The following is an 11,098-nucleotide window of genomic DNA, read 5'->3' on the forward strand; positions in this document are numbered from 1 at the left end:
CCATGTATAGTAAGGCGTTAATTTGTTTAAAAAATGACCATGTATAGTAAGGCTTTATTTTATTTGAAAAATTACCATGTATAGTAAGGCTTTATTATATTTAAAAAAATTACCATGTATAGTAAGGCTTTTTTCCATAAAAAATGACCATGTATAGTAAGGCTTTATTCTATTAAAAAAATGACCATGTATAGTAAGGCTTTATTTTGTTCAAAAATGACCAAGTATAGTAAGGCTTTATTTTATTTAAAAAACGACCATGTATAGTAAGGCTTTATTTTGTTCAAAAAATGACCATGGATAGTAAGGCTTTATTTTGTTCAAAAAATGACCATATATAGTAAGGCTTTATTTTAGTCAAAAAATGACCAAATATAGTAAGGCTTTATTTTGTTCAAAAAATGACCATGTATAGTAAGGCTTTATTTTAGTAAAAAATGACCAAAAATAATAAGGCTTTATTTTATTCAAAAAATGACCATGTATAGAAAGGCTTTTTTTTTTCATAAAAAATGACCATGTATAGTAAGGCTTTATTTTATTCAAAAAATGACCATGTATAGAAAGGCTTTTTTTTTTCATAAAAAATGACCATGTATAGTAAGGCTTTATTTTGTTCAAAAAATGACCATGTATAGTAAGGCTTTATTTTAGTAAAAAATGAGCAAAAATAATAAGGCTTTATTTTATTCAAAAAATGACCATGTATAGAAAGGCTTTTTTTTCATAAAAAATGACCATGTATAGTAAGGCTTTATTCTGTTCAAAAAATGACCATGTATAGTAAGGCTTTATTCTATTAAAAAAAATGACCATGTATAGTCAGGATATTTTTAGTTTAAAAAGAAAAAGGAAAAATGACCATTATAGTGAGCCTTTTTTATTTTGTTGAATTGAATACTTGTATTGTCATTATACAAGTATGATGAGATTTAATGCTTTCACGCTTTCACCACTTGGTGCACGAATAACAACGGACAGACAAATAAATAATCAATAAATAAGTAGTCCAATTCAGGTCAGCAGAGTGAAGCGGGCTTGTTCCGTCTGAAGTCCAGGATGAGTTCCATGGTTTTGGAAGGGGTCTTCAGCCTTCAAAAACAGACCATATATAGTAAGGTAAGTTTTCATTCAAAAATGTTACACCATGCATAGTAAGGCTTTTTTTTAATTCAAAAAATGACCATGTATAGTAAGGCATTTTTCTTAAAAAACGGCATAGTATAGTCAGGCTTTTTTTAAATTAAAAAACGACATAGTATAGTAAGGCATTTTTCTTAAAAAACGGCATAGTATAGTCAGGCTTTTTTTTAAATTAAAAAACGACATAGTATAGTAAGGCTATTTTCTTAAAAAACGACATAGTATAGTGAGGCTTTTTTGTCAAAAACGACATAGTATAGTCAGGCTTTTTTTTAAATTAAAAAACGACATAGTATAGTAAGGCTTTTTTCCTTAAAAATGACCATGAATAGTAAGGCTTTTTTTCTTAAAAAACGACATAGTTGGTAAGGCTTTTTAATTAAAAAACGACATAGTATAGTGAGGCTTTTTATTTCTTAAAAAACGACATAGTATAGTAAGGCTTTTTTCCTTAAAAATGACCATGTATAGTAAGGCTTTTTTTCTTAAAAAATGACATAGTATAGTAAGGCTTTTTTTCTTAAAAAACGACATAGTATAGTAAGGCTTTTTTTCTTAAAAAACGACATAGTATAGTAAGGCTTTTTTTCTTAAAAAACGACATAGTATAGTAAGGCTTTTTTTCTTAAAAAACGACATAGTATAGTAAGGCTTTTTTTCCTTAAAAACGACATAGTATTGTAAGGCTTTTTCTTTAACAATTGATCATGTATAGTAAGCCTCATCTCATCTCATTTTCTGAACCGCTTTATCCTCATCAAGGTAGCGGGGGATGCTGGAGCCAATCCCAGCTGTCTCCAGGCCAGAGGCGGCAGACATCCTGAATCGGTGGCCAGCCGATCTTAGGGTACAAGGAGACGTATAACCAGGCACACTGTATAGTAAGTCTTTTTTCCTTAAAAATGACCATGTGTAAGGCTTTTTTTTCTTAAAAAACGACATAGTATAGTAAGGCTTTTTTTCTTAAAAAACGACATAGTATAGTAAGTTTTTTTTCCTTAAAAATGACCATGTATAGTAAGGCTTTTTTTTCTTAAAAAACGACATAGTATAGTAAGGCTTTTTTTCTTAAAAAACGACATAGTATAGTAAGTTTTTTTTCCTTAAAAATGACCATGTATAGTAAGGCTTTTTTTCTTAAAAAATGACATAGTTGGTAAGGCTTTTTTTTCTTTAAAAACGACAGTATGCTAAGGTTTTTTTTTCTTAAAAAATGACATAGTATAGTAAGGCTTTTTTTAAATTAAAAAACGACATACAATAGTAAGGCTTTTTTAAAATTAAAAAACGACATAGTGAAGTAAGGCTGTTTTATTAAAACACGACATAGTATAGTAAGGCTTTTTTTCTTAAAAAACGACATAGTATAGTAAGGCTTTTTTTCTTAAAAACGACATAGTATAGTAAGGCTTTTTTTCTTAAAAAACGACATAGTATAGTAAGGCTTTTTTTTCTTAAAAAACGACATAGTATAGTAAGGCTTTTTTTCTTAAAAAACGACATAGTATAGTAAGGCTTTTTTTCTTAAAAAACGACATAGTATAGTAAGGCTTTTTTTTCATAAATGACATAGTATAGTAAGGCTTTTTTTCTTAAAAAACGACATAGTATAGTAAGGCTTTTTTTTTCTTAAAAAACGACATAGTAGTATAGTAAGGCTTTTTTTCTTAAACAACGACATAGTATAGTAAGGCTTTTTTTCTTAAAAAACGACATAGTATAGTAAGGCTTTTTTCTTAAAAAACGACATAGTATAGTAAGGCTTTTTTCTTAAAAAACGACATAGTATAGTAAGGCTTTTTAAGACACTGCAGTTATTTTGGAACTGTTTGATTCTGACCGGACGTGGATAAACAAGAGTGGCTAACATTTACACTTGTTGTAATTGTGCCCAAAAGAGGTTTTCTTTACTGTTGTGCTTGGTTTTGACAGCATTGCAACAAATTGATGATAATAAAAATAGAGTTTAGGTATTCATTGAGTTGTTGTTCAAAACAAAAAATAAAGTTGACAGCAGGTAAAAAAGCAACGTGTTAGTGATCGTGAAATCGTCCCAAAGCATTCTATTAAGGACTTACAATGATATGCTGTGATTAATTTCACTGGAATTTATTTCAGTTAGTGGCTTGTTACTCAATTTGTTTCTATCTCTAGCCATCGGGGAGATATGAGATGCTGGGCTGATGATGAGGTAGTAAAACTGTTGGTATTTGAAATTGGGCGACGTGATTTTTTAAAAAAATGAACAGGTATAGTAAGGATTCTTTTTTTAAATATGACCATGTATTGTAAGGCTTTTTTTAAAGACCATGTATAGTGAGGCTTTAAAAATGACCATGTATAGTAAGCCTTTTTTTTCTTAAAAAACTGACCGTGTAAAGCTTTTTTCTTTAAAAAAAAACTGTATGAAAATGAAAAATGATCATGTATAGTAAGGATTTTTTCTTAAAAACAAGACCATGTATAGTAAGGCTTAAAAAAATGACCATGTATACTAAGACTTTTTTTAAAATGATCATGTAAAATAAGTAAATGTATAGTCTCATTTCATCTCATTTTCTGAACCGCTTTATCTGCATTAGGGTAGAAGGAAACAAAGGAGGATGGATTTTATGTACAAAAAAAAAATAGTTTTGGTAAGTAAAATGTGGCTATATTCCTAAATAATATTTCAATTGTATGAGGTTATTATTGATGCTTTTTTATATGTGTCGCATAATACACGTTAGTATTATGAAAACAATGTATTTTTATGTGTCTATTTTTGATACGCAGTACCCACGTCAGAGTTCAAAGGTTGGCTCCACCCTTCAAAATGGCGGATGAGCCAGCTGCCAGTTCTTTAGTAGACTGCAGACAGCTCAGAAGTGACGATTTACCGAAGAAAGACCCGATAAAGTTCTCACAGGACACGGTACGTTGTCATTTGGGGATTTCGAAGCCCCAGTTCTCATTTGAAGAGTGCTTTATGACGGTAGTAGCATGCTTCGATCGCGTGATGTGGCCCAACGTGGATGCAGACAGTAAAATGTTTGCAAACAAATTGGCTACATTGCGTTACCTACAGCTCTTAATGTTTCATTCCATTGTGTGTTTCAGTTCCTCAACGAACACGGATTCCTGGGAAACATCAAGAATGGGGCCATAACAGCCAAAAAGGAGCAACTTGTCGACGCCATAACGAGCTGTTTGTCAGCAAAGTGAGGCTTTTTTTTTAATAGTACGTAGTTTCTATTTACTATATCCGTGTAATCATTAAATATCAGCGTTCGGTATTCACGGCTTTGCTAAATTAGCTTGTTTTTCATTATGATACATTCCAATTTTGAATGAAAACACTAACTGGCTTGGCGTTGATTTTGTTTTAAAATAGCAACAACTTGTGTGGATAACTCACACCCACATAAATGCCATCAGTGGAGGTGTAAGGAATAAACAGTACACTTTTATAGAATATAGACATTTCCCTTCACTTTCTTAAAGGAAGACCTCAGGGCTTGGACCTTTTTATTTTTTTTTTATTTTAAATGCGTTTGAGACATTCAGTCAACAAAAGCGCAGGGGCCATTTTTCACTTGAGTTTAAACATATGATAAAATAACAATTTTCCCTCATTATAGGTCTCCAAACTGGTCCTCGAGGGCTGCTGTGGGTGCAGGTTTTGGTTCCAACATTAACAGTTTAACCAATGAGGTTTCTGCTGAAAAAAAGAATCACTTGAATGCAATCCAGTGATTTTACTACTAGGATACCAGATTGGTGGAAAGGTTTCCTCTTAGAGTTTGGAATGAAAACCTGCACCCTCTGCTGCCCTTTCTGGAATAGTTTGGGGACCACTGGTCAAAATGAGCAATTCTATAATCATGCTGTGTTTTGTAGGTTTAAAGCCACGGACACGGTGGAAGAGGTGATAGCTGTCAAGGCAAAGGTTGTGGACGATATAGGACCCAAGTGTTTCAGGTGATTTATTTTCTTGTAATGTGTACTAAACCTACTCATTGTGTATCTTGCTTCTTTTCAGTGTCCACCCAAGTTGACCAAATCAACGCTGAAGAAAGATGACCAGACAAACTTCCCCAAAAAGGGTGACGGCACACTTTTTGACAGCAACATCCCCTCAGGTACTTATCATTATAGAGCAGGTTTCTCCAACTCTGGTCCTCAGGGTCCCTATCCAGTATGCTTTCCATATCTCCCACCACATTTGAATCAAATGATCAAGATCCTGATTAAGGTGTGATGAAGGACATGGAAAATAAACTGGACTGGGGCCCTCAAGGACTGCAGTTGGAGGTTGTTTATTTTCTTGTAATGTGTACTAAACCTACTCATTGTGTATGTTGCTTCTCTTCAGTGTCCACCCAAGTTTACCAAATCAACGCTGAAGAAAGATGACGGCACACTTTTTGACAGCAACATCCCCTCAGGTACTTGGCATTATAGAGCAGGTGTCTCCAACTCTGGTCCTCAGGGTCCCTATCCCCCACCACATTTGAATCAAATGATCAAGATGTGATGGAGGACATGGAAAATAAACTGGACTGGGGCCCTCGAGGATGGCAGTTGGAGATCCCTCTTATAAAGACATTTTTAAGTCGCCCTGTTTCTGCAGTGGACGTCTAATATTTTTTCCTCCTAGGCCTTTAATATTGTGTGCCTTCTTTTGCAGTGGGATGGAGGCCTGCTGACAAGAGAGCCTTTCTGATGTTGGTAAAACATAACTTTTTTTTTTACTTAACTAATCCTGGACTGTCTATTGACCCTCTTTTTTTATTTTCCAGAATGCCAAGAAGAGATTCTTTGTCCATGAACAGCAACACATCTTTAAATGCTAGCTGGCTTAGGTGGACAAATAAAAGTTCTTGAAATGTACATTTGCATTCTTTTTTTGCTAGGTATATGAAGAAAAAACAAGTGGCTTGACATTTGAAAGTTTTTATTCAAAGGTACACATTGGTATGGACCATCTTCTCCACCTGTAGACAAGATTAAAACACATAATAAAAAACCCAGTTTTTTTTAGCCTAAAACACTTAGAAATATTTCAACATACACTTAGTCAGAAAAAAAAATGTAAGCAGTTTGGAATTTTTTTTAAACAATTAAAAGACTTAGAAAAATTTCAACAGCACTTATAATAAAAAAAATCAACATAACACTTAGGCAAAAAAACTGGGCTTTTTAAATGATAAAACACTTAGAATATAAACACCAAAAAAATAAAGGAAAAAAAAGACCATTGAGGGTCTTGGGTCTTTTTTCTCCAAGTGTTTTAACAAAGACAAATGACACTCAAATCTCTTTTATTAAAATTTCTGACTGAAAAAAAGAAGTGAGATCCTCCTTACCTTAAGGATCTGGTCACCATGAGCCAGAGAACTCCTGACTTCACCTAAGAGGGGGAGTAAATTGCATCTTTAGTCAATAAAATAGATCTGGATGAATACTTGGATATTCTACAATAAACTAACCTCTCAGAAGACTGCATTCAGAGATGAAGCATCACTTGGAGACCCTCCAAAGTCTGGACATGGACCTGATGTGTGCAAAAAAAAAAAGAGCAAAAGTTAGCATATATAGACACTGGAGATTCAACAAATAGACTTACATTTTTGTTGTTAAATCTAGTTTTACCTTGATGAGAAGACCAAAGATGATGCTAAACGGGGAAAATTTCATTTAACAACGCTATTTAGGAGTTGCCAAACAACTAATACAGGAAGAGAAATCTTACAGAGTTCAGAGACGCCACATCATGCAAGAGAGGCATCATCTTCAAGTGGGCAACCTGGGAAGATCACCTGGACATGGACCTGATGTGTGCAAAAAAGAAGAAGCAAAAGTTAGCATATATAGACACTGGAGATTCAACAAATAGACTTACATTTTTGTTGTTAAATCTAGTTTTACCTTGATGAGAAGACCGAAGATGATGCTAAACGGAGAGAACTTCATTTAACAACGCTATTTAGGAGTTGCCAAACAACTAATACAGGAAGAGAAATCTCAGAGTTCAGAGACGCCACATCATGCAAGAGAGGCATCATCTTCAAGTGGGCAACCTGGGAAGATCACCTGGACATGGACCTGATGTGTGCAAAAAAAAAAAGAGCAAAAGTTGTCATATACAGAGACTGGAGATTGAACAGATGAGATTAGTTTTACCTGTAACCTCAAGGGTTTGAGTGTCCTGGGGCACACGGGAAGAGCTGCATCTTGATTTAACCACGCTATTTGGGAGTTCACAAACAATTATTACATGAAAGAGAAATCTTACAATAAATGATCAAGATAAAGAATGAAAATAAGTTAGTGAGTGCTCCATGCTAATTTCCCTTTTCCAGACAAGGCGATTAAATATACAGACTGAAGTGAACAGCTAGGAGAAAGTTGGCATAACAATTTTTGATTAAAATGATTTGTTTAACACTTGCAGTGAAAACTATCAGTACATACATCATTTTTGAGTGAGCCTTTACCTAACAAACTGTCCGTTGATATCTCGACTTTGTTTGAATCCACTAAAAGTCTTTTATACACGACTCGAAAATGGAGAAAACAGACTATAGATCTCTTAGTATTAACATCAATACGACGCTTGACGTGGTCAAATGGAAAGCGTTGTCGTGACGCTAATGCTAAGATAGCTTGTCACATGTGGCACAGAGCCCAAACTTAAATCGTCGACGGTGCGGTCAACCTGGCATTAAACTTACAGATTTGTTGGCGGTTTTGCTCAATTGATTCCTAAAAAATCTGCCGGTAGCGTGATAAAAATGCACTTAGGCCAGTAAATGGCTCGACGCCTTACCTAGTTGGCGTGCTACACGGCCATCAGCATGGACATGGCTGTTGGAGAAGACGAGGCACTGCGCATGTGCTAAATTTATGCCGCTGCCTTGAAGATAGGCCACGCCCACATCGCCCCGCCATATTGAAAGTGGAAATATGTCGTTTTTTAATAAAACAGCCTTACTATACTATGTCGTTTTTTTTAAAGAAAAAGCCTTACTATACTATGTCGTTTTTTAATAAAACAGCCTTACTATACTATGTCGTTTTTTAAAGAAAAAGCCTTACTATACTATGTCGTTTTTTAAGAAAAAAAGCCTTACTATACATGGTCATTTTTAAGGAAAAAAGCCTTACTATACTATGTCAATTTTTAAGAAAAAAAGCCTTACTATGTCGTTTTTTAAGAAAAAAAGCCTATACTATGTCATTTTTTAAGAAAAAAAGCCTTACTATACTATGTCGTTTTTTTAAGAAAAAAAGCCTTACTATACTATGTCGTTTTTTAATGAAAAAGCCTTACTATACTATGTCATTTTTAAGAAAAAAAAGCCTTACTATACTATGTCGTTTTTTAATAAAACAGCCTTACTATACTATGTCGTTTTTTAAGAAAAAAAGCCCTACTATACTATGTCGTTTTTTTAAAAGAAAAAAAGCCTTACTATACTATGTCGTTTTTTAAGAAAAAGCCTTACTATACTATGTCGTTTTTTAAGGAAAAAAGCCTTACTATACTATGTCGTTTTTTAAGAAAAAAGCCTTAGTGTACTATGTCGTTTTTTAAGAAAAAAGCCTTACTATACTATGTCGTTTTTTACTAAAAAAGCCTTAGTATACTGTCTTTTTTAAAGAAAAAAAAGCCTTACTATACTATGTCGTTTTTTATTAAAAAGCCTTATGTCGTTTTTTTTAAGAAAAAAGCCTTACTATACTATGTCGTTTTTTAAGAAAAAAGCCTTACTATACTATGTCTTTTTTAAAGAAAAAAAAGCCTTACTATACTATGTCGTTTTTTTACGAAAAAAAAGCCTTACTATACTATGTCGTTTTTTAAGGAAAAAAGCCTTACTATACTATGTCGTTTTTTATTAAAAAGCCTTACTATACTATGTCGTATTTTTAAGAAAAAAGCCTTACTATACTATGTCGTTTTTTAAGAAAAAAGCCTTAGTGTACTATGTCATTTTTTAAGAAAAAAGCCTTACTATACTATGTCATTTTTTACGGAAAAAAAGCCTTACTATACTATGTCGTTTTTTAAGAAAAAAGCCTTACTATACTATGTCGTTTTTTAAGAAAAAAGCCTTAGTGTACTATGTAGTTTTTTTAAGAAAAAAGCCTTACTATACTATGTCGTTTTTTAAGAAAAAAGCCTTACTATACTATGTCGTTTTTTAAGAAAAAAGCCTTAGTGTACTATGTCGTTTTTAAAGAAAAAAAGCCTTACTATACTATGTCGTTTTTAAGAAAAAAAGCCTTACTATTGTATGTCGTTTTTTAATAAAAACAGCCTTACTATGCTATGTCGTTTTTTTAAGAAAAAGCCTTACTATACTATGTCGTTTTTTTTAAGAAAAAGCCTTACTATACTATGTCTACTACTTACTACCACAATATGTGAGACTCCAGGACTGTACGTCTGATGTGGTAGCTTGCAGCACGGGGGCCCCACAAGGCACAGTGCTCTCCCCACTCCTCTTCTCCCTCTACACATCGGACTTCAAACATAATACAGACACCTGCCACCTCCAGAAGTTCTCTGACGACACCGCTATTGTTGGACGAGTGACGGACGGGAACGACCTGGAGTACAGGGGAGTCATCACAGCCTTTGTTGACTGGTGTAGGCAAAACCACCTCAACATCAATACCAGTAAGACAAAGGAAATGGTCATTGATTTTCGGAGGAATCCTCAACAGACCACTCAGGTGAACATCCAGGGTACAGACATTGAAATCGTGGAGAATTTTAAATACCTGGGTGTTCACCTCAACAACAGACTAGACTGGTCCACAAACATAGATACCCTGTACAAAAGGGGCCAGAGCCACCTCTACCTACTGAGGAGTCTACGGTCCTTTGGCGTGTGCAGGACACTGCTGAGGACTTTCTACGACACTGTGGTGGCATCTACAGTGTTTTATGCAGTGCTCTGTTGGGGATGCGGGAGCACGGAGAGGGACAGGAACAGGCTGAATAAGATGGTCAGGAGGGCCAGCTCTGTTCTGGGCTGTCCTCTGGACTCTGTGGAGGAAGTGGGAGAGCGGAGAATGCTGACCAGGATGATGTCCATCATGGACAGCACCTCCCACCCCCTGCATGAGTCTGTGGAGTCCCTCCGAAGCTCCTTTAGCAACAGACTGCGGCACCCTCATTGCAGGAAGGCGCTTCCGCAGATCCTTCCTCCAATCAGCTGTCAGGCTCTTTAACAAAAAAATGGCTGAGTGTTAAGACCTACCGTATGCATGCATGTACATTTGTGTATGTATGTATATATGTGCTAAGCAACACGCTTATTTATTTATATATTGATTCATGTATTTATTAATTAACTTACTTATTACCTATCTATTTATGTCTAAAATGCCTTTCCTATTCCTGCATCCTCACCCTCTTGCTACTGTGACAACGACATTTCCCAAATACGGGGTGAATAAAGTTATCCAATCCAATCCAATGTCGTTTTTTAAGAAAAAAAGCCTTACTATACTATGTCATTTTTTAAAGAAAAAAGCCTTACTATACTAGTTCGTTTTTTAAGAAAAAAAGCCTTACTATACTATGTCGTTTTTTAAAGAAATATAGCCTACTATACTATGTCGTTTTTTAAAGAAATAAAGCCTTACTATACTGTCATTTTTTAAAGAAAAAAGCCTTACTATACTTTGTCGTTTTTTAAAGAAAAAAAGCCTTACTATACTATGTCGTTTTTTCACGAAAAAAGCCTTACTATGTCGTTTTTTAAGAAAAAATCCTTACTATACATGTTTTTTGAACAAAAGAAAGCCTTACTTTTTTATAAAGAAAAAAATCCTCACTTTGTTTTTTTTTAAACATAAAATAGCCTTATTATACATGGTCCACTCTTTTCCACTAAAAATCTTTTAACAAATTAGAACCTTACTATACATTATCTAACATGTTTTAATGAAAACTTAC

At 34.2% G+C, this 11,098-nt stretch overlaps 1 protein-coding gene and 1 long non-coding RNA gene across 11 annotated transcripts; one reads left to right on the forward strand and one right to left on the reverse strand.

Moving 5' to 3' along the window:
* Window positions 1-1,869: 1,869 nt before the first annotated feature.
* On the forward strand, window positions 1,870-6,015 carry LOC144086984 (peptidyl-prolyl cis-trans isomerase FKBP3-like). Of its 4 annotated transcripts, none has more exons than XM_077617197.1 (7): window positions 1,870-2,024; window positions 3,919-4,057; window positions 4,243-4,343; window positions 5,023-5,071; window positions 5,165-5,264; window positions 5,813-5,853; window positions 5,925-6,015. In XM_077617197.1, exons 2-7 carry the CDS (start codon window positions 3,959-3,961, stop codon window positions 5,976-5,978), a joined length of 444 nt encoding a protein of 147 aa, XP_077473323.1. In that variant the 5' UTR covers window positions 1,870-2,024; window positions 3,919-3,958; the 3' UTR covers window positions 5,979-6,015. The 4 variants fall into 4 exon arrangements, 2 of the variants coding, with proteins under 2 accessions (XP_077473323.1, XP_077473322.1); XM_077617196.1 differs by having other exon boundaries at window positions 5,813-5,849; XR_013304622.1 differs by lacking the exon at window positions 1,870-2,024 and adding an exon at window positions 5,498-5,570.
* A 414-nt stretch (window positions 6,016-6,429) lies between these two features.
* Window positions 6,430-11,034, reverse strand: LOC144087344 (uncharacterized). 7 transcript variants are annotated; one of them, XR_013304696.1, is made up of 7 exons: window positions 9,519-11,034; window positions 7,955-8,150; window positions 7,309-7,373; window positions 6,878-6,956; window positions 6,778-6,802; window positions 6,615-6,679; window positions 6,430-6,535 (listed from the first exon to the last, which is right to left on the reverse strand). It is a non-coding gene; the product is annotated as an uncharacterized LOC144087344 (long non-coding RNA). The 7 variants fall into 7 exon arrangements; XR_013304694.1 differs by having other exon boundaries at window positions 7,860-8,150; XR_013304692.1 differs by having other exon boundaries at window positions 7,623-8,150.
* Window positions 11,035-11,098: the final 64 nt, after the last annotated feature.

The sequence above is a fragment of the Stigmatopora argus genome, chromosome 13 (assembly GCF_051989625.1).
Source record: "Stigmatopora argus isolate UIUO_Sarg chromosome 13, RoL_Sarg_1.0, whole genome shotgun sequence".
NCBI classification, from domain to species: Eukaryota; Metazoa; Chordata; class Actinopteri; order Syngnathiformes; family Syngnathidae; genus Stigmatopora; species Stigmatopora argus.

Coding starts and splice junctions, on each gene's coding strand:
- LOC144086984 (XM_077617196.1), top strand. CDS start 3,959: ATGGCGGATGAGCCAGCTGCCAGTTCTTTAGTAGACTGCAGACAGCTC. Junction 4,058..4,242: donor TAAAGTTCTCACAGGACACG/GTACGTTGTCAT, acceptor TGTGTGTTTCAG/TTCCTCAACGAACACGGATT. Junction 5,072..5,164: donor TGATAGCTGTCAAGGCAAAG/GTTGTGGACGAT, acceptor GCTTCTTTTCAG/TGTCCACCCAAGTTGACCAA.